The 22528-nt window shown below is 33.2% G+C and overlaps 1 protein-coding gene across 22 annotated transcripts in view; it reads right to left on the bottom strand.

Moving 5' to 3' along the window:
* LOC133520143 (alaserpin-like) overlaps positions 1–22528 on the bottom strand; it is a 72802-nt gene that overhangs the window by 30819 nt on the left and 19455 nt on the right. For 8 of the 22 annotated variants that reach the window (XM_061854496.1, XM_061854513.1, XM_061854499.1 and 5 more), the window contains exons 4-8: positions 22002–22205; positions 21423–21521; positions 21046–21186; positions 20484–20693; positions 19768–19912 (exon numbers count right to left, since the gene is read on the bottom strand). In XM_061854496.1, coding sequence (XP_061710480.1) covers positions 19768–19912; positions 20484–20693; positions 21046–21186; positions 21423–21521; positions 22002–22205 — 799 coding nt within the window. Of the gene's footprint in view, positions 1–98; positions 292–971; positions 1165–4471; positions 4695–6664; positions 6861–11564; positions 11684–12431; positions 12554–14592; positions 14715–17876; positions 18135–19767; positions 19913–20483; positions 20694–21045; positions 21187–21422; positions 21522–22001; positions 22206–22528 lie in introns of those variants that run through there. The other 14 variants (XM_061854491.1, XM_061854509.1, XM_061854511.1 and 11 more) reach the window with 14 other exon arrangements.

Genomic DNA, 22528 nt, shown 5'->3' with positions numbered 1-22528 from the left:
GATTTTTTATTGAAATAACACCTATTAATAGTTAAGCTTAACCATGCGTCCCGTAGAACTTAAAATTATTTAAATCAGTTTGGAAATAAACAATAAAGAAATGCAAACAATGTTTATTATTAATAATGCTCGATATAACAATACACAAATCCATTTTTTAAACTTTATCAAACTTCTCAATACCGTTGAATAACGTGTATGTAGCTTTCAATTCAAAATAAAATGGTCTGTCCACAACAAAAAACTGTTCCGGTGGTGGAACAACTGCCATTGGGGGTAGAATGTTAAATTCTGAAAATAGGGAAAACATGTTAAAGAAATAATATTAAAAAAAAAACCGGAGAAGTGCGAGTCGGACCCGCTCACTGAGGATTCCGTATAATAATTTCTTTTATTTTTTATAAATTTATATTTATTAAATTTTTTCCTGTACATGTAGTGTAAGACTACATAATATATATTACTTTCCTAATTTCATAGTTCTAGGTCACTGGGAAGTAGGTACTTTATGAGATTTGATTCCCGCGAGAGTGTCGAAATATACGTTTATTGCGGCATATACGGCCGTATCTTTTTTTACGTTTATTTAGAAGTTTTATATTTTTAAAGCTTCAAGGGTCTGTAGAATATGACTTTTTAATTTTAACTCGCTACTTTCACGCGTTCCCAAGATAAAGAGTCTTGTCAGGGACAACAAAGTGATCGTCTAAGTGTTCCGTTTGAGGTACGGAACCCTAAAAAGCATTTAAAAAATTCTACGCATGCAACTGCATATAGTTTATTGATACTTGGAATTGATTTTTGACATATCCTCCTCAGCAAGATATCATAATATAATTATATTAATTATCAAATACCTAATAATTACGTGTATACTATGTATGGAGTGAGCATTCTATGGTTCGCTACTAACTTCGTTATGCTAAAAGTAAGGTGATTTTATGCTAAACCAGTTGAAAAGAAACGATAAATAAATGAAAACAACGTTAATTTATTAATTATTTTCGATTAACACGATACACAATGTTTATTAAACGTTATCAAACTTTTCAATACCGTTAAATAACGTGTAAGTAGCTTTCAATTCAAAATAAAATGGTCTGTCCACAACAAAATACTGTTCCGGCGGTGGAACGGCAGGCATTGGGGGACGAATGTTAAATTCTGAAAATAGAAAAAACATATTTAGGAAACATAAAAAAGATTAAAAATCTACTTAGCATGCAACTGCATAGAGTTTTTTTTATAATTGGAATTGATTTTTGACAAAGATTGTAAAAAAAGCATCATCATCCACCACATAAAAAAGACCACAACCAAACATATTTTACAGCAGAACGGCAGATCTTATTTAAAATGAATCCATTTCAATATAAAAATATAAAGGAAACATTAAAACAACGTGCAAAAGAAGTTTCTGGACATACCATAAAATATGCCCACGTTGCTCCCCACTGTGTGTTGTCACCGTAAACGTCCCACAGTTTTAATATAATATGAGAACTATTTCACACTCTCATGTAAGTGTCACAGCATGATATACTTTATGTATGTATGTATATGATTATACATAGAAATAAAAACAAGAAAAACGCAGTTTTACTTTAAATCGGCATACAATTATATCGATATAATAATTTTAAAATTTAAATTAAGTTTCGGATTTCGGAGCAAAGTAGGCACATTTAAAATACGTAATGGATAGGTGAAACTAATAGTTTTCAAATCGAGCCACCAACATTTAATGTAAAAAAAAATCATACAGTGCAGCTTTGATGCATTTTTGGCAACCTTTATTGTGCAATCGTAAGTCACCCAAATGGGTGACTTTATAAATACGAGTATAAAGCCCCACATATATACTACTGTAGGGCTAAGATGGTCAGCTCTTTATCATTTGTCACCATGCCTATCACTTTCTAACAAGTATGTAAGCGCGAAAGTGACGGACATACTGACAAGTGATAAAAATGCGACCGTGCTACATTCGCTGGTATTATTTGTGATACTCGTAGGGATCAATTTAAGAAAAATGTAACTTCTGTGGGCAATACAATAAAGGTTAACGACTCTAGTACGGTCGCGTCTGAAAATATCGATACGGACGAAGTGCCAGAAATATGTATGTATATACTACCATAATATATGGGACATAAAGTCGTGTATACATATGTTTGGCACTTCGATCGTGTCGATGTTTTCCGACGTGACTGTACATGGGTCCATTGATTCCCATAAAGTTTTTAGTCATAATGTATCGTTTGTCCGCATTTTTGTCAGTAATAATTTATTTTTTCTCAGAAACGCGTATTTTTTCAGGATTGCCATAATACAAACCTAACGTAACCTATCTATAGGATAACCTTACGAAAATCCTGAGAAGTTAACGGTTTCAGAATTATGACTAATGATAATCTGACAATCATTAAATTATAACTTTTAATATTATGTCAAACAAAGGGATCCGCTAGTACAGTTAAAAGATTTAATTTGAGACCCATTTCGTACCTTGTGACAGTGAAAACAGTATGAGGTACTTAGCGACTTTCATGTTGTTTGTCACCGTGACAAGGTACGAAATGGGTCACAAATTAAATCTTTTGACTGTATATAGAGTATATATTATTTGAGTCTCAAGTACTGAAATTATGTATCCCGTCTGTAAGCATGCAGCGTAAAAAGTAAAAAATAGCTTTAGATTCTTTTAACTTTGCTATGTCTACAAGAAAGATTCAAATGCTTAAGCATACCGTAAAACCACCCAACTATAGTCCAATACTGCAACTATGGTCCACAAGTTCAAAAGGAAATTAAGTATCTATACCAATGTTCCTTGTGGTTTACTCCTAGTTTTACCTTCCATTTATAAAAATACTTTGCCTTAGAACTACAAAAATATAGTAAAATACACACCTGAACGAGAAAAATTGAGTTTATTTGTGGACCATAGTTGGGAGCTTTGGACTATTGTTGGTTGGTTTTACGGTACTATAAAATGTGTAGAGGTCATACAAATTTTATAGTATTATATCCAATTATAAGACAATCCAAGTAAATTGCAAAACATGCAGATAATACAAAAAGCAAACCTGTTTGGACAATGTTAGCAAAAAAGTTCCACCTGTATGCGGCACTGTGTAAAATTGTTATTCGTATTATATAATTACAGTTTTTTGATAGCGATGATAGTCTCAATCAGTACCCCTAGTGTAAATATTTTCGACAGCGAAACGTGACGTACGCGTTTGCGTTAAGTGTCATTTTGTATGAGATTTTTGACTTTCCAAAACGTCCCGCTTGGCGCGCTGTTCAAAAACCCATACAAAATGAGACTTAACGCAAACGCGTACGTCACCTGTCGCTATCGACTAAATTTACACTAGGAGTACTGATCATCGAATTACCTATTTAAGTTTGTAGCAACTTATCTTATAAAAAATTTACCATCTTATTTAAACATAAAATTTATAATTAAATGAAAAAATCTTTAGATTGATATAGTCGCAATGAAAATGGTGTTATTTTTACGTCGACATTGAAAGTGCGTAATAGCTTTGTCATTTAATGACTTCTGAACCCCTTGCGTAAATTTATTCGATAAGTGTCATTTTATATGGGATTTTGAGTTTCCAAAACGTCGTTTCTAAATCCCATACAAAATGACACTTAACGCAAACGCATACGTCACGTTACGCAATCGAATAAATTTACACTAGGGGTTCTGTCCGTCATTTTTGAAAAACGCGAGCAATCTGAAAGTAACATAATTCATTTGTTTCATATATTACAATTACAAACAAAGGCACACGCGTCATAGTCTTGACCCTAAATTGTGTTTATTATACTTCATTCAACGTTCTTTAACATTACAATACGAGTAATAATAGATAAATGTTGTTTATGAAATAGGTATTTCAATACTAAATATATGGTGTAACAATCATCACAATTGCTTAACACATTCATTGCCCAGAAATGTAGGTATGTTTATTTTGTATTGGAAATGGGCGCTTCGTACTGATTGCTGCTAGCGTGTAAGGGAAAGTTAAAGTTTACCTGTAAACGCACCTATGCGTAAGTGTATTGTACGTTTTACAGTACATAATATGTACTTTAGATAGCATTTTAGGTATCTATGCCGAAAATTTAAAGGGCTATAATATAGCCATGTAAAGTGTTAATTCATTACGAGTATGGTATAGTAACACTATATGTAATGTAAATATTTTACATTACATATGCTATGGTACTTGGTACATTACATTTAACCTCTTTGCGAATTTCCTATTTTTCGCACTTGTATCATAATATACTATTCATCTTTCTGACGTCACATTTTGTAGGTACATGTTTAATCATGATTGTACATCCTACATAGTTCTATTTTTATTAACTTCTACCTAAACCTGCTGGTTTAACCAGACAATATTGAATTTAAAAAAGGCTTATAGTGGATAGACAAAACTCACAATACGTGACGAAAATATATTCAACCATAATCCCAAAACAATAATTTATTATACATCAGATTATTATTACCTACATAATGTAATAATGTAATTTACATTACTTAAACAACTGAACTCCATTGAATAAAGTGTACGTAGACTTCAGTTGAAAATAAAATGGTCGGTCTACAACGAATTCCTTAGGTGGCGGGGACGGGACACCACTTGAGCCCAATAACAAAAAATCTGAAAAAAAAAACATGAAAATAATATCAAAAGAAATATTCAAAGTTTATTTAGCATGCATCTACTTCATGCTTATCAGTGCAAATTATTTATTACAAAACAAATCTCTACTAATATTGTTAACGCTAAAGTAACACTGTCTGTTTGTTACCTCTTCCCACTTAAACTGCTGAACCGATTTAGATGAAATGTAGTATGGAGATAGTTTGAGACTTAGATATGACATAAGATATTTTTTTATAATACAATGCACACAAAATACAACACGATATACAAAATCTTACACATCAAAAGCCAGAACTTTTAATCATCTGTACTCCTAGTGTAAATTTAGCGAAACGTGACGTCTCATTTTGTCTCATTTTGTATGGGATTCAGAAACAGCGCGCCAAGCGGGACGTTTTGGAAACTCAAAATCCCATACAAAATGAGGCTGAACGCAAACGCGCACGGCACGTTTCGCTTTCGAATAAATTTACACTAGGAGTACTGTACCCCTAGTGTAAATAAATTCGATTTTGAAACGTGACGTACGCGTTTGCGTTTAGTCTCATTTTGTATTGGATTTAGAAAGAGCGCGCCAAGCGGGACGTTTTGGAAACTCAAAATCCTATACAAAATGAGACTTAACGCAAACGCGTTCGTCACGTTATGATGTCGATAAAATTTACACTAGGGGTACTGAACATATTAGTAAAACAAACGAATTAATAAAAAATACGAATTGCATTTTGTAATTTAGTTTTGAAACTGTAATTGTTTGATTCGGATATGTACTTTTAATGTGAAAATATTTAAAGTAGACAGCCATTCATAAAGCATAATTTCAATTTGAGATACCATACACCAAAAAGTTCATGCAACATGCAAAATGTTTAATATAAATAAGAACGAATAGCCATTAACGACGTGCGGCACTATGCGTAATTGATTTTTTAGATATAATTAATCAAAGTTATTTTACGTACATGAATCAGTAAATCTCGTTAATTTAACAAAGCTATAAAATATTGACACTACTCCAGCTCGGAAAGACTCTTTTTATTCTTTGTGTGCAAAGTTGAAATTTATACTTTAGAGTACAAGGTAATTTGTTACAAATTGTCAGTATAAATATTACTCGTGTTAGCTAATAGGATAGCCTTCAAGCAATGATTTTGTGACGTAACAAATATTAAATAGCATTGATTTGGATATAATTTGTAATGTTTTAAACTCGCTATGTTAGAACTAGGGTAATTCTAGGGGTAGAGGTAGGTAGGGGTCTAGTTTGGCCCCTTGTTTAATAAATATCTCTAAAAGTAAAATTGTGCTCGATTTTTGAAAACAGAAATAAAAGCCTAAAAACGATACATAAACCTTATGTATCGTTCTCGTATCGGTTCTTCGGATTCTACTAATGTACAGAAAAATAATGACACGATGTCAAAAATATAATTTATTCCTTAGGTCAATAGCTCTTTGCGCTTGTACATTCCGCTGTGTTAAAATGTATTTTACAGTACATATGGTGCTACTTTTGCGCACTAGTGCGCAAATAAGCATATTACGTTACTGTGTCAAACATTTAAAGGGCCATATGTACTGTAAAACGTTGTACGATACATGTGCGAATAAATAATTCGTAACTCGTGTCGATTTAAAACACTCCCTTCGGTCGTGTTTTAATTTATCGCCCCTCGTTTCGAATTTCCTATTTTTCGCACTTGTATCGTAATGTACTAATTTATGACACTTATTATTTTTCAGTACATTAATAGAATCCGGGGCCATGATAGCGACCTATTTACTATATTGAAAGAAGCCTTGTACGGAAGAATATACACAATAAAAAAAACGAACATTACAGCTACAATTTATCTGCTTTGCCTAAAGGTTGACTGGTAGAGTATGCCTTACGGCATTAACTTCTCCTATTGTACTGTCTGTTGTCTTATGTGCAATAAAGATTAAATAAATAAAATAAAACATTAAATTATGAAACTTTTATTCCACCGTAATTCAAAACCAAAATAATTTATACGGTACCTTTATTATTATACTAATTAAACGTCTGAACGCCATTAAACAAAGTGTACGTAGATTTTAATGCAAAATAATATGGTCTGTCTACTATAAATTTCTTAACCGGTGGTGGAGCGAGAGCTGAACCCATCGGTATAAATTCTGAAAATAGAGAAAATATTACGTTAAGCCTTTGTATGAACTTGGTGAATAATGTAAATATATTTCTGTCATATTAGTTTCATAAGGGTATTTATTTCATGTGAGTTATTGCCGAATATTTAGTAAATAATTGTTTTGTAGTAATATTTATACGTTACTAGAGTAAAAGCAGACATAAATATTAAATAGATCGTATAATTAAAGAAAATAATAACCATAATTTGAAGAAAATTAAAATAGTAGGAACCAAAGTGGCTGGAAACGGAAACAAACTTCATAACACCAATTATTTACTTTGTATAAGAACAAATCGGAATAAAGATGTTTCCATTTTTACTAAACACCATTAAACCAACTGTTTCCCACCACCAAATATTGGGTATATCGTATAATTTAAGAAAATAAGAACAATAATTAAAAATAGTAGGAATGAAAGTGGCTGGAAACGGAAACAAACTTCATAACACCAATTATTTACTTTGTATAAGAATAAATCAGACAATAACTCTATGAGTAAAGCTGTTTCCATTTTGGCCACTATTATTGAATACCATTATACCCTCTCTTCCCCACCACGTATATTAACCAATCATGATATTCGAACAGTCACTCGACCGTTTACCGAATTCTCGACTAATAATATTCCAAGTTCAAACATTTTTTTTATTTTTAGTATTACGTTAGTCACGGTCATTATACATGGTGTAGCAGTTTTCATCAAGCAAGCTCTGCAAACTCTCTTAAAACAAGTTCCCTGGCCACTATTTTTAAGATATCCCAAACATAAAGTCCGTGCAGCAAGCAAAAAGTGCAATAGTCAATGATGTGAAAGCTAACCTGTTCGTATTGCGGTAACCTAAAAGCGATTACTCCATTGTGAGATACTTTGCGTAACTGAATCAATTGTATTCTAGCCGTCCAATCAAAAGACGCTAAATCAAAATGTTTTATAAAGAGGACCTGATTTGACAGGTATTTTTATAGTTTTAGGAACAACGTCTTTGGATCGGATAGATGCACTGAATTTAAGTCCTATAATAGCAAATATATCTTCTCAATTACTTGCTCAATGAGTATGTATTGAGATGTAGTAATAATATATTTAAACGGCGATGTTAGAACTAGGCTTTTGTTGTGTGCTGCTTTCTGAATCATGCAGTCAGCGGCACATTACAAAAAACTTTTACTAGTTATACATTAAGTATTTATACTTAGTACAGTTACGCATAATACCCTTCACTGTAATTTCACCTTCAGGTCCCTCTTGGTGTGACAAATTTCGCAGAAACATTTCTATTATTCTTAACTCAAAATAATAGAGATGCCGCGCCGAATGGCAGTCGGTTGCTCGTTGACTCACTTTACCACTGTTTAACCAATTATAAACGCAATCTGACGTTTATTTGAAGCTTGAATCATCCCGAAAAGCGCACCTTTGATGAATGTTTTTTTTTTAGTTTTAGAAATAAATACTTCAATATTATGTCGCAAATTGGAATTGCTCCATATAAGGTGTGTTGAGTATATAGTGGGTACTTTCGAGAATGGGATAATTAGGAAAATAAATAATATGTACTATTTAATCTAGAAGTACTTTCTGCAAAAAAAGCAGTAAGCAAGAGCTTTTGATGGCGTTGGAGTAGGCTAAGTGTCGCCAAAGAATGAAGTGCCTCTAGTTTAAGAAGCACTTCATACTTTGAAGTTACCTCAATACACCTTATTTGAAAAATGTAATACAAGATGGTAAAACACATTTTTGTAAAAATATCAAAGTGAACTACGAGGTTATAATATAAAACATATAAATAACTACAAGAGAACCTATGTCTATTACAAGCGATGAAAAACTACACATTGTAGGTCCTTTAATTTAGCTAGTTTTTGTAGCTCCAATATTTTAGTGAAAATTAACTCAACCTCCACAAGCTACTTACATTAAATAAGTAAAAAAAGTGTCTTTGCTATTTCTTAAGTATCTGTGGTTAAAAGAAATTGCAATTATATATGTCGTAGGGAAATGATTAAAACAGAGATTTGAACAAATCTCTAAGGGATATGATCAAATCACGCAGGATGTTCAAAATGGCGATCCATTCATTCATTTCCCTAGAAAAAATCTATTTAGTGAAAAAACAAAATCGGTTAATAAACGCGACACGCTTTTTCATTTCACTAGATTTGTGTAGGAATCTGACTAAATCCCTAACTACGATAGTAAGTTCACGAAACGAACTAAAAAAGTCAACTAGTGTTATCATTTCGCTAATGTGCACTCTGGTTAAAATAAATTGCTATTCACGTTTTAGATAAAATTCTGGGTATGTTGCTTGATTAAATAATAATTAAGAATTTTTGTAACCTTGCAAATTTGCTTTTTATACTAATAAAAAAGAAAACATTTGTCACCGTTATAATACTCGTAATGGAACTGGTTCAGGGTCAGTCTGGGGAACAGAATCTATGTCGTTATTGACATTGCCATTCGTGCAAGTTGTTGTATGGTCGAGTTCTGAGGGACTACCGCGAGCCACGTTTCGATGTGTTGCCTCTCTGTCACACTTCAGTATGAATTTACAAGTGCGACAGAAAGGCAGCACGTTGAACGTGGTTTGCGGCGTGCCCCCAGTTCACATCGATCGTTCCAAATATCAGTTCTTTCCACGCCATACAATAACAATACTGACATGTTATAGTACATTACTATAGAGGCCGGAAAACGAAGGGTTGCAAGCCAAGTAGATATAGTGATATGCGGCCGGCAACCCCGTTTCTCGCCGAGATTTGTATAGTGCTCTTGTCAAACTTGTAATAATAATAAAAATATTGTTGATTTGTTTTATTCGTAGGTTTACACAGCTAAAAACAAATTACGAATCTACTACTATTTGATGGTTGAATCCCAAGACGTTGTATCACAATGTAACGTTTAAAAACAAAAGTAGCTTGCTTTACAGGCCTAGGTGTGTAAGGCTGTATGAAGTTCCTTTACGTTCATTGCCAGTTTGAGAAAAGTCTATTACAGTATTGAAGTTTGTACCTAAGCTGTAAATATCCAGCGCTCTGATTCTTATGGAGTAAATGAAAGGTGAGTCCGCCAGAAAATATTTTTCAGAGCGTGCACTCAGCATGACTACACCATATTCTGTAATACAAATTGGTTTCGCTTATGTTTTGTTAACGTAAACATGAACAAAATGAGCATTTTTGAGAAATATACAAAAGAAGGAATTCATATTGATATTCTAAGAGCGACACTAACCCATAAGTGGATGTTATATAGTTTTAATAAAATTTACGAATTGGCACGTAACAGTGCGGATAGTGGTTTACACAGAGATCATTTATGACTATCAGAATTAGGGAAAAAAAGAAACGTACTACACCAATTAAACCAAGTAGCATTCAGTTACATGATTGCATTAAGTCCTTTGATATACCATGCAATCAAGATGTTTAAATGAAACAATTTTAACTCTTTTAAGAGCTGCTGGCATAAGAGTATCAGGAAATATCCTTCATATCTGAATGCAATCGACATGGTAAATGCTAATTTATCATTGATTTTCCACTAAAACAGATTTTGTTGTCGAAACCGAAAAGGTTCAGTTTTGCTCAGTTTCGGTTTTGGCCGAATTCTTATAAATGTATTAAAATTGTCGAAAAAAATGTTGATGGCCTTTCTTCTTTGAATCAAAGTGGTGTAAAAACCATGTGCGTGTTAGACCACACTTATTCTAATTAAGGAAGACTAATTAAATTTCACTTATAATTATATTCATCATAGACAAGCTGAACACGATCCGAAAGTACAATGTTGTAAGTTTCGTCGTGGCTGAAAGGTTCGGCAGTATTTTTGCTGATTTTGATAGCACAACCTGCCGAAACCGAAACTGAAACTTCGGTTGGACACTGGTAATAATATTTTACAAATGTGCTTAGAAGGTACCGTTGAATATAATCCTGTATCTAAGGCTAGCGAAGAATAAGAATGGTCCGTCTGCCTAAAATTAATATGTTTATTACGATGCCAAGTTAATAGTGGAATCTGTAAAAAACGTTATTTTAAGTATGTACCTAAATAAAATAAAATATAAACATATTGTTTTAAAATTATGAATTTAATAAATACCTTACAACTACCTAAACTAAGCCACCGCACCGTGCCAGTTTTGACAATCAAATGACAAAATTGGAATCTGACAAACTTTTAGCTGGTTCTAATATTTTATTTTGTTTTATTGAATGCAAATGCTGTTTGAACATGCAAAATTTGATACATTATTGCCAAGCGTGTCAGTTTTATGTGCACTTTTTATAATATAATTGATATAGGACTCCTATAATAGAAGACATACTATTACTTATTCACTTGGCACCATTCCGTGGAGCAAGAGTTGGGTGTATTGGGGATGGGGGAGGAGGACCGGAGTCAGTGGAAGAAAATGGTTCGAGCCCTACACCCCAGCAGCGGTGCAGCAGCAGTGGTGTCTTCTTCTTTCCATCCTGTGAAGGATGGAAAGAAGAAGATAATAGGAGACAAGCGAGCAGATAAATCGCCTGATGGAAATGCAATTACCGTCGCCTATGGAAAGCCCGCAACACAAGAACTAGTAAGAGCGTTGGCAGCCTTTATGATGCCATGTGATACGCTCTTTTCTTGAAGGTTTGGACATGCAATAATAGTGTCAATAAATAATTATGTACTTAAGACTGGAAAGATCCGTTGAATAAAGTGGTGGAGCCGACGTTAAGAAAGAACAAGAATGGCCGGTCGGCCATAAACAAGGTTGCTGGTACCGGCATCGAGTAATTTACTGCGAACACTGTAATACAATACATCTTAGGATAAACACAAAACTGTGTTCATAAAATATATTTTTCTTACTATCACGACAAAATTGCTATTAAATATATCGTTTTACTATGCTAAGTTTCTATTAAATATATTGTCTTACTATCACGACAAAGTTTCTATGAAATATATTGTCATACTATGACAACATATTTCAACATATTTCATGAGATATATTGTCTTACTATCAGTCAAAGTTTCTATGAAATCTAATGTCTTACGATGCTGATAAAGTTTTTTTGAAATATATTGTCTTACTATGCTGACAAAGTTTCCTTGAAATATTTTGTCTTACTATGACGACAAAGTTTCTATGAAATATATTGTCTTACTATGCCGACAAAGTTTCTCTGAAATATATTGTCTTACTATGACGACAAAGTTTCTATGAAATATATAAGTCATACTATGCTGACAAAGTTTCTATGAAATATAATTATTGTCTTACCATGACGACAAAGTTTCTGTGAAAGTAAATATTTAAATATCATATACCAAGTGCTGGAGACAGCGTTTAAACTATTCTTTGAATAGTTACAAGATATATATTTCCAATTTTACAAGTAGTACCTGAATTTTTAAAAGGAAATAAGTTTAAAAGCATTTTCCATGTTATATTTATGCTCCAATAACATGATACGCGTACTTGCAATGACATTTTTGAGAGGCGTTCGTGCCAGCCACCCTGCATGCATACAAATGTCAATATAATTGTGTACTTAGGATTGGTAGGAGCCGTTGAATAAAGTGCTGGAGCCGACGTTAAGGAAGAAAAAGAACGGTCGGTCTGCCATAAACAAGTATGTTTCCGATATCATCACTGTTCTATCTACGGTGAACACTGTAATACAATAGATACATATAAATAAATGGGTTAAACATATGTTAGAAACAGTTCATTTTCATAAAAAGCTGCTGTCACGCAAAATGTTTGTAGACATTTTTTGGTTGTTAAGCTCATGTTTATAAATGGCCCATTTAAGTAATAAAAATACGGTAAAAACATATTTGCTCAATATTTTGTTTTGAGTCCAACCAAAAGGGACTTGAAGGAACTAAACAGAGCTCAACGAGGGGGGTGGGGTTAGGGTCGGCAACGCGCATGTAACTTCTCTGGAGTTGCAGGTGTACATAGGCTACGGAGACTGCTTACCATCAGGCAGGCCGTATGCTTGTTTGCCACCGACGTAGTATAAAAAAAAAACTATCATAGGGACCATCCTACGCCGCGAGAATTATACTCGTAGTTGCGTTTGCGATTTCCATTTGTAAAATCTACTCTAGCCTAGTTAGTTAGTTAAATATAATCCTATATCTAACGATAACAAAAACTAAGAATGGTTGGTCTGCCTCAAACGAATATGTTCTTTGCGGTGTCAAGTTAATATCGAAATCTGAAAAAAAACAATATTTTAAATACGTCAATAAAAATATCCTTGAATTTAGTTCGATATCCTGTAGAAACTATGAATAGGTACCTAAACTACGCCACTGTGTCAGTTACGGCAAACAAAGAACAAGTCTGGCATCCGACGAAGTTTTTCTGAAACACACGTTCAGCTGCTCATAGTTATTAATCGAAATATTTTATTTCTAGTCGTCATTAAAAAAAAAGTCCTTGAAAAAATTCATCAGAGTGCTGTATGTGCAATTGGTTTTTTGTTGCTGTGCAACTAGGTTTTAGGTAAGGTCAGTTTAGTATTTTTTCATCGTTTCACAATGTCCAAGTACAGCTCTGAATAAGTTACTGGCCACTTATCTGACGAATAAAGTCATCTTTGGTATTTTACAACCTTCAAATAAGCTTAACTATTAGGTAAGTAAATACCTTAACAAGTGAAAGTAGTTTTATCTGGCATTTAATTTATATGTTAACATTGTTAACTATCCAATACTTTACTCGGACATTGTAAACCGGGCCTTAATATTGTCACTTAATAAAAATATTCATGCGGGTAAATTTTAATATTGATACATTGGTATTGGTACCTATTTCTTCAGTAATCAGTCAGTAGGTAATCGGTATGTTTATTGCTTTCATAGGTAAAACAGAATTATTGTTTTACAAGAGATGATATGAAGAAACAGTTTTCGTAGCATTATTATTTAATTAGAAATAAAGGGTACATATATTTGTTTAATCCATAACCATCATCCAAATCCACAGCGCAGGCTTCGTCAAAAGCATAGATACAAAACAGAATCCGCAACAAACTTCGTCCAATTGACATAAGTGAAAATTCGCCACAGGCTTCGTCATAAATGTAGGTACAACATAAAATCCGCAACAAGCTTTGTCCAAAAACCTAAAAATACCTACGGGGAGGGTTAATCCCCGAGACGACACGTACCCGGCGCAAAAGTTCCAACAATACTGGCCGCTTTACCGCGCTGTACCGCCAATGATATTTGCTGGGCCAGGTATGAGCCAGAACGGGGACCCAAACCTCGCTCTCTTAACCGCCGCCCCAGATTTTTAATAAAGGTTTTCGGCTCAGAACACCAGAGTTTCCACCGCAACCGGAACAAAGTCGCCGTTTTCGTAGTAATTGTATAAATAATATAATGAAATCCTGAAGTTTTTATGAAACCAAGATAGAACCCATTTTTTCATGTTTAGGTTATACCTATTCCAATAGCTCGTAAGCACTTGCAGACCACAAGTCTACAAATGTGCAAGTTGCGGAAAGTTTCCAAAAAGGTAGAAAATGTCAGTAAAATTTCACAGGATACAAAGGAATCTTTTTGGAAATGGAATGTTTCGATTTCCATATGAGAATTTTCCGAAATTTTACAATTTTGGAAAGTTTTCGACGGCACATCCAGCCCAGCCAGCTATTCGCGCATGCATTCAAAATATGCTAGTATATAATTGTGTACTTAGGACTGGAAGGAGCCGTTGAATAACTTGCTGGAGCCGACGTTTAGGAAGAACAAGAACGGTCGGTCTGCCATAAACAAGTATGTTTCCGGTATCATCATTATTCTATCTACGGTGAACACTGTAATATAATAAATTTATTTAAATAATAAATATAAAAGCCTCTAGGGAATGCAATCTTGATCTTGCGAGATCTCGAAACTGAGAGTCAGAAGAAAATCTCAATGTTTGCAATCTTGGTCGACATCTCGATTAATATATTCGAGATCTCGAACGAAATTTTTAAGATTGACGCTTATGAATTACTTTGTTTTGAGTAATATATTTGAGTAGGCGGCTTTAACTGACGATAAGAAGAGCGCTGTGGCGTTTTCTGTGCTGAATCGGGTGGAGCGTATCCAGAATTATTTATATGATTTTTGCCCTTAAATTGTCTTTGTCATTTAATTTGCTGTTTTATTTTGCAAATATAACAGCAAGTACCCTAAACAGTTAGTACTAGTATACCCTGTGTCAAATCTGACAGTCGAGATCTCAAAACACCTAATCTCGATGCAAATTTCGTTCGAGATCTCGAATTGCCGATCTTGGTTCGAGATTGCATTTTCTACATCACACAGACAATAATTTTCAAATTGGACCAATGTTGCATTTTGTTTTGTTTCTTTCGATTTGAAAACTAAATTAATATTTTAATTTTAGAAAAAAGGGTTTATCATTGTATTTCTGATCTATAATGAAATGACATAAAAAAAGTAATTTAATGTTGTTATAGTGTGTTCAATCAGGTTTTTGTGGGTACTAGATGATGATATACACATATATAAATATAATATACCTACGATTTATTGCATAGGTACCTTAAGAAAAGAATCCGTTAAGAAATAACAATAAATATAATACAATACAATAAGCAAATGAAATAGGTAATATGACTGAAATAGGTGGGTACTTACATAATTATAATATATAGGCTGAACACATACATTAATCCACACACACACACACACACACACATATATATATATATATACATTCGTATATTCACTCATATATTCATATATTAATTAGGCTAGAACACAAATCAAATAGCCTATATACCTATATGTAATAAAATATAAAACTTTCATGTACTTATGCAATATTTCCCTACTACTAAGTAAGTAAAAAGACCGTAAGTTATGAAGAAGCGGGACATCCTGATACAGGTTCATTCACCTAAAAGGAAGCTCCAACCACTTATGCCAAATTGTAAACTTCATAAGGAAATAAATATTTTTCATTTTCATTTTCATAGAAAACACCCATAACCAAGGAAAAAATATTCGTGTTGATCACAAATGATTACCCCGATATTCAAACAAAGGACCTTCTTCATCGCGTTGTCACGGCATTTTTTCACGGCTCGTGGGAGCCTAGGGACCGCTTGACTATTAATCCCAAGATTTGGCGTAGGCACTAGTTTTTACGAAAGCGACTACCATCTGACCTTCCAACCCAGAGAGTTTATCCTCTAGTTCATGTTTTTGTTATTTCCAAATGAATCTATACGTTTGCCACCAATGATATTTTTAGATAAATTCCAGTTTCGAGTATAATATACACCGGCTTTCGACACGTCAGAAGAGAGGAGCCCAAGTGTTATCTTACCGTACGAATCTTTCTGCCATTTTTAGCGGCGGGAAACGCGCACACAGTCGCACTTCTCACTCACTACATACAAAATCCAATCTGTAATAACGACACAAATACAAAAATCTTGCACACCTCGATCACAACGACGGCGAGTCACAACACGCAATGCGCTATGCCCAGTTGGGCATGTGCTTCGGCAGAATACCGACTCTCTTCCCGGTGTTGCTCGAAGCATTCGTGCCCGTCATTCGTGCATGCATTATATTTCAATATATAATTTTGTACTTAGGACAGGAAGAGGCCGTTGAATAAAATGCTGGATCCGGCTTTAAGGACGAATACGAACGGCCGGTCTGTCGTAAAAAAGAATTCCTGTACCATCATCGCGTAATGTATTCCGAATTCTGTAATACAATATATGATACGTAAAAAAAAACTTTATTTTAGTCACGGCTGCTAATCCATTACATAATGAATTATGTTAAAACTGCCAACACATAATGGGCGTAATTATGCTTGCGTTACTATAGTTGATTAAAAAATGTAATTTAACGTTCCTATTGTCCTATATTTTTTGTAACACTTTTTTATAATAAAGATTACAATTATTATTGCTATAATAATTGTAATACTATAAAAATACATTCAGCATCTATGCCTGTTTCGGTACACGTTTGTGTTTGGATGTATGTTGAATCGTATTTTTAATAAGGTAATAAGTGCAGACTTTCTATGAAATTATTTATTTTATCGTTAACAGACAGTGCAGGTTTTGATTTTGATTCAATATGAATATGAAAATATATAGAATTTAGCATAATGAATGTACATGCACTACAATAATATTGAATATAGGATTTAATTTGATTTTGTACTTAATATTGGAAGACGCCATTGAACAACGTGTTGGAGCCAGTGTTGAGCCAGAAACAGAAAGGATGGTCTGCCACAAACGAATGTGTTTTTCTGGCCATAATGAGCATTATTGTGAACTCTGTAAAAGTATTATAAGTGCACTAATTATTGGTTATAATACTGTTTTGAGGTCTATAAATATCGATGAATAACAGCGATGACATTAAAATTAAGGAGGAAAAAATATGGTTATTGCAAACGATTATAGTTTAATAATAAAAAAACGCATAATGCATAAAAATAAATAAAAGAGAAACTATTAAACTGTTTTAATTAATTTTCAAATTGTATATACTATAAATGAAATTGAAAAATTGTAGTGTGTTGTATTGTATACTCTAATAATGTCACCATTTTATTTTCTACCTAATTACTTAAGCTTCTTCTTGTAAAAATTGCTTGCTCTTACAGTTAGGAGAAAGAAATGGCTGCAAATTTAAGAGTACACCAAATAATGTATTATTCTATCAAATAGGTTTTTAATTATTATAATAAAAAATAATAATATATAATTTTTCTTTTGAACTTTAAAAAATAGTATTTAGATCCGTGATAGTGATAGTTTAAAGTAAATAAGGATTTTTTATTTAATAATCTTATAATTATTTTATGTAAATGTATTTTTTCACAAGCACAAGGTTTAGTGCTAAACCATACATAATTGTAATTGGAACATTTGATTAATTATTTAGTTTTAAATTTGAGGATGAAAAATTTAAAAAAAAATCTCATATATGTTTCATAAAACATTGTAATAAAAACATAAAATTAGGGAAATACAGTCATAAAGCAATACTTGTAATTGAGGTAGGTGGTATAAAATTAACATGCATATTAACACTAGAAATAAATTAGCTTATTTAATGAATATAAGCTCCGTTGAAAAGTTCGTTTGAGTGACTATTTAAGAAGAAGAGGAAAGGATGGTCTGCGTTAAATTCTTTTGGTTCAACGTAGTAGAATTTGCCTGATCGGCTTACAACTTGGAATGCTGAAAGGAGAGAAAGAAAATATTTTTATCAAAATGCATAGTAATAATCACAATAATTTTAAGGATTAGTTTATTTATTTTGTTCGTTATTTAAAATTTATTGGAATGTTATTTGATTTTAATATATACAATTGCTTATTAAAAATATATATTTTATGAGGGAGGTTTAAAAAGAAAATAATATGGAAAGTAGAAAAAAACCCTTACGCCAAAAAAAATTTACAAAAATAATTTTACTATTGTGATCTAATTTACGATGCGACTCTTTATTTTAAGTATAATAAAATGATACGTAAGGCATGTAAAATTAATGTTACTTTAAAATTAATGTTATTTAAATTAAGTAGATTTTTTGAAGTTAGTAATATTTTACAATCTTATTCATGTATTAATAAAAATGTATTATTTTAATTTTTATTATTATATTTTTATTTTATTAAATTACTTTTTTTCAATTGTATTTTAGATTAAACTAATAACTACGTTATATTAACGTGTTTATTAGTTTATTTTTAAGTAACATAAATAGTATTGATATATAAATGATGGAAAAATACGTGGGAAAGCTTTAAAGACTGATATTTCATTGAAACATAAAACTATGATAATTATAGCTTTTAATCCGATTAGTTGGATATGAATTAATAGGTTGTATAAGTAATTTGTTATGTACACGGCAAGGACCGGTATTCTGGTTTAAAAATCAGTTAAAGTTTGGATATGGATATAATCGCTCACTATGATCGATAGGCACGAAATGCACAGCGAGTCATGTCAAGGTCTTATCATAACAACATCAAAACTTTGACAAATTGTAAAATCATATAGTTATACTTAAGAAACTCTACCAAAAAGCTTCCACTGGCACAGTTTACCTTCTTATATTCTTGTTCTCACTTAATATTCATTGTATAATTTTAACAAAACAAACACAAAAATGTAGGAATGGCCGATACGTTAATAACACCAAAAATCTAGACAAACACACACCCGACACTCACCAATGTATTTAAAAATAAACTTAACAACTAGTTTTCAATCAGGGCGCAAAATCCGTATAAAACACATCAGATTAAGGTGAAATTCTTGACCAAAGACGTATAGTGACAGACACGAATTATGTCTTAATTTGATGGTGCTTTGAAACGTAACGAGAATAAGTCAGCTGATCGAGGAGTCGTTAATATGTAAATATTAATAAAAATAATACTCCGTTGTCATAGAGAAGTCCCAACACAACTGGCTGCGATTGTCAATATAACCAGTTTCTTTTTTATAAAATTAAATATGGTAAAAACCAGTCGTGCTCTGACAAAAAAAAATAAAAGCCGAGATCTCACTCTGCTAGAATCGAAATAAGAAAAAATCCCGTAATCAGATATAACAAACAACAAATCCTTAAAACAACACACACACACACACATACTATAAGATCATTGTAAAAAAATATAGTAATTTGACAGAAAAACAAAAAAATAGTTCGTTTCACTAAATCAAGAACAGAACAGATTAAGAACGCATGTGATTCACTAAAACTTCAGTGAGACAGTCGTTTTAGTGAAACTGACTACCTTTACTATGTAAACGTTAAATACCGAGTGTCAGACGTCACAAAATAAATTAAAAAACTTACCATTAGCTGCAGCTGCCTCGGCACCCTCCTCGTTGACTTCAATGAAAGCCTTCTGGATGGCATCACTGACGTACAGACCGCTTTCGTTCTTCAAGAGATTGTCCAATCTGGCCTTGGCGGCGTCGAAAAGGCTGGTAATGCCGATCTGAATAAGAATATAAAAATAAATTAACATAAATAATATTTAACAATCCAAACGAAAGGGAATTTAAATAATTATAAATTTTTGAATTCTTGTAACCTTTGAACCTTTTAACAATAACATTCATAACGAAAACCATAAGAGGTCACTGTCACTGTATATAAATAAGTTTTTGGAAAAAAATCATTTTTGATACAAGCTTTTATAAGTGACTGTACTTTTCTTTCACAGACAACTTATACTCATCCAGGTAATTCTAACAACCCCAAACACAATTAGTTCCGTTGTTTTATCACAGAGTTCCAATGGCCACCTGTCTCCATCATCAAATTAGCTCGATATTGCATTACCATAAAATCGCATTTTTATCCAACTTACATAATTATGTATGCACATTTTTAGCTTTATTGGAAACCGTGAAGTGGATACCAAATTTAACTTGCGAGAGTTGGTTACAGACAGATACACAGACAGACAACAGGACAGGTGAAACTAAATACAAGCTTGTAAAAAGAGACCAAAATGTAGATCACTTTACAAAAAATATAATATTGATTAGCATTTTTTCAATTACCTTTTGCAGAACTTTCTTCAGGTCGATAGTAGTTTCAATCTTGAACTTAGGGAGGTAGACGTTGACTTCCACCTCGCGCATCTCGGCAACAGCTTTGTCTAAGGCAGTGGGGTTCTTCAGTTTCTCCTGCAAAGCTGGCAGACCGTCGATTTCGTTGGGGAGGACGATAAGGAAAGATGCCTCCTTTCCTTCATATGGCAGTTCCAAGAGCTAAAAGAAAAAGTTTTTAAGCCCCACGGAAGTAAAATTAAGGTCTGGTCTTTTTAAAATGTAATGTTACCGCTAGACCACAACCAATTAAAATAAAAGCTATGAAATTAAAAGTAACTATATCAAATTTTATTATTCAAGGTCACGATTAGCTGGCCTGACTATACTTAAGCTCTAATTATCTCCAACTGCTTATAGTAACAATCAGTCTGAAATATGTAGCCCCTGAAACAGAATATGCGCGTAGAAAACAGGAATTTTTATAACAGAAGGAAGCTTTTATACGCAGCATAGGAATGCAACGTATACAAGGTACAATGAAAAGTAAGAAAGATTTTAAATGATTAGTTACCTTAGCATCGAGCTCTTTGCTCTCGGCGTATTTAAATTCGTCTTTCTTGTACATCGTCGGCACTTTCACTGTCTTGTCTTTAGTTACATGGAAGTCACGATCAGTAGTAGCCTTATCATTGAATTTTTTTTCCCACGAACCCTGTAAGATTAATGAAATGTATTAACTAATTTTATAGTTTTTCACTACTTAGAAGCTGGTGACATCAAGTTAGCCATCATGCATCATACACAAAATAATCGGATATAAAGTCTGCTAATTCAGTCACCAAGGCGAAGAAAACTAGGGGACTAAAAATCTTCCATATTTTTTATATATTGTGGATTTTATAGTAACGATCTTACTAGAGCATAATAATAATAAAACCTAGAACTTACCTTGAAGTACAGAGCATTGACGAGGACCGCACGAGTATCAGCTCCCAGGGAGTTCGGGTCGACCAAGTCCTTGATTTTGTGGTTTGTGTGATCCTCCACCTGAACAAAGACAACTTTAATTGAAAAAATTAAAAGAGACGATTGATGAAAATAACTCAGTAGGGACTATTTCATATCAAGGATCCTTATATAAATATATGGTTCATGTAAGTATATAATGTTACGCTTTCAAAGACATCCCTGATCATCACATTGGCATTTGTATGATTGTCCTAAAGTAATTTATCATATCACCGAGCGCTGTTGTCCAAGCGGTAAGGCGTGCGCATTCTAATCCAAAGTTCTTGGGTTCGAACCCAAACTAAAACCAATGAGTATTTAATTAGAATTTGATAACTACCCGTTGCTTTTCAGCTATAGGAAACATCGTAAGGAAACCAGACTAGTTCCAATCAGCCCTACTTGGAACTTTCTTGATAGAAAGGCAGCTCCTATCGTAGAAATCAGCGCTTGCAAGATAGTCTTACGAAACTGGGAAAGCGTTAAAGTGAAAAAGAGGATTACGTCATCCATTCTTACCCATGAGTTGATTTCCTGAGCAGCAGGCACATTTTTCGTAAAGTCAATGTTCTTGAATTCTGAACCGAAGACGCTCTTTGAGAGTGCGGCAAAGTCTTCCTTAACTTGAGCGTTTGTGGGAATGTATATTTTGTTGGCCATGTTCAGTTTCACTCCTTGTACTGCTCGAAGTTGAGCGGTCACTTTGGGGAACACTGCTTTGGTCTGAAAACAACGAAATTGAAAATTAAAAAGATAGAAGTGAACTGAAAAAAAGAAGTGAACTGATTTTATTGAGAAGAGTCTTAGGCCGCGGGTTGGACGTCATCAGGCAGTGGAGTAGCGAGCGAATGTTCAAAGCTATTCATACATTTGATCGAGCTCAATATATGAATGGTCTTGTTCGGCCGCTCATCGCCCGCGCCCCGCTGCCCGCTAGCGTCAAGTCTGTGGCTTAAGAAAAGAATGAATTTTCGATTTGTAGCAAGTGCAAAGAATTATAAAATAATGTTAAATACCTAATTGGAAATCATTTCATAGTGTCATTT

The sequence above is a fragment of the Cydia pomonella genome, chromosome 7, assembly GCF_033807575.1.
Source record: "Cydia pomonella isolate Wapato2018A chromosome 7, ilCydPomo1, whole genome shotgun sequence".
NCBI lineage: Eukaryota > Metazoa > Arthropoda > Insecta > Lepidoptera > Tortricidae > Cydia > Cydia pomonella.
The sequence above is the reverse complement of the archived record's forward strand: the minus strand, read 5'-3'. Positions and strand labels throughout refer to the sequence as shown.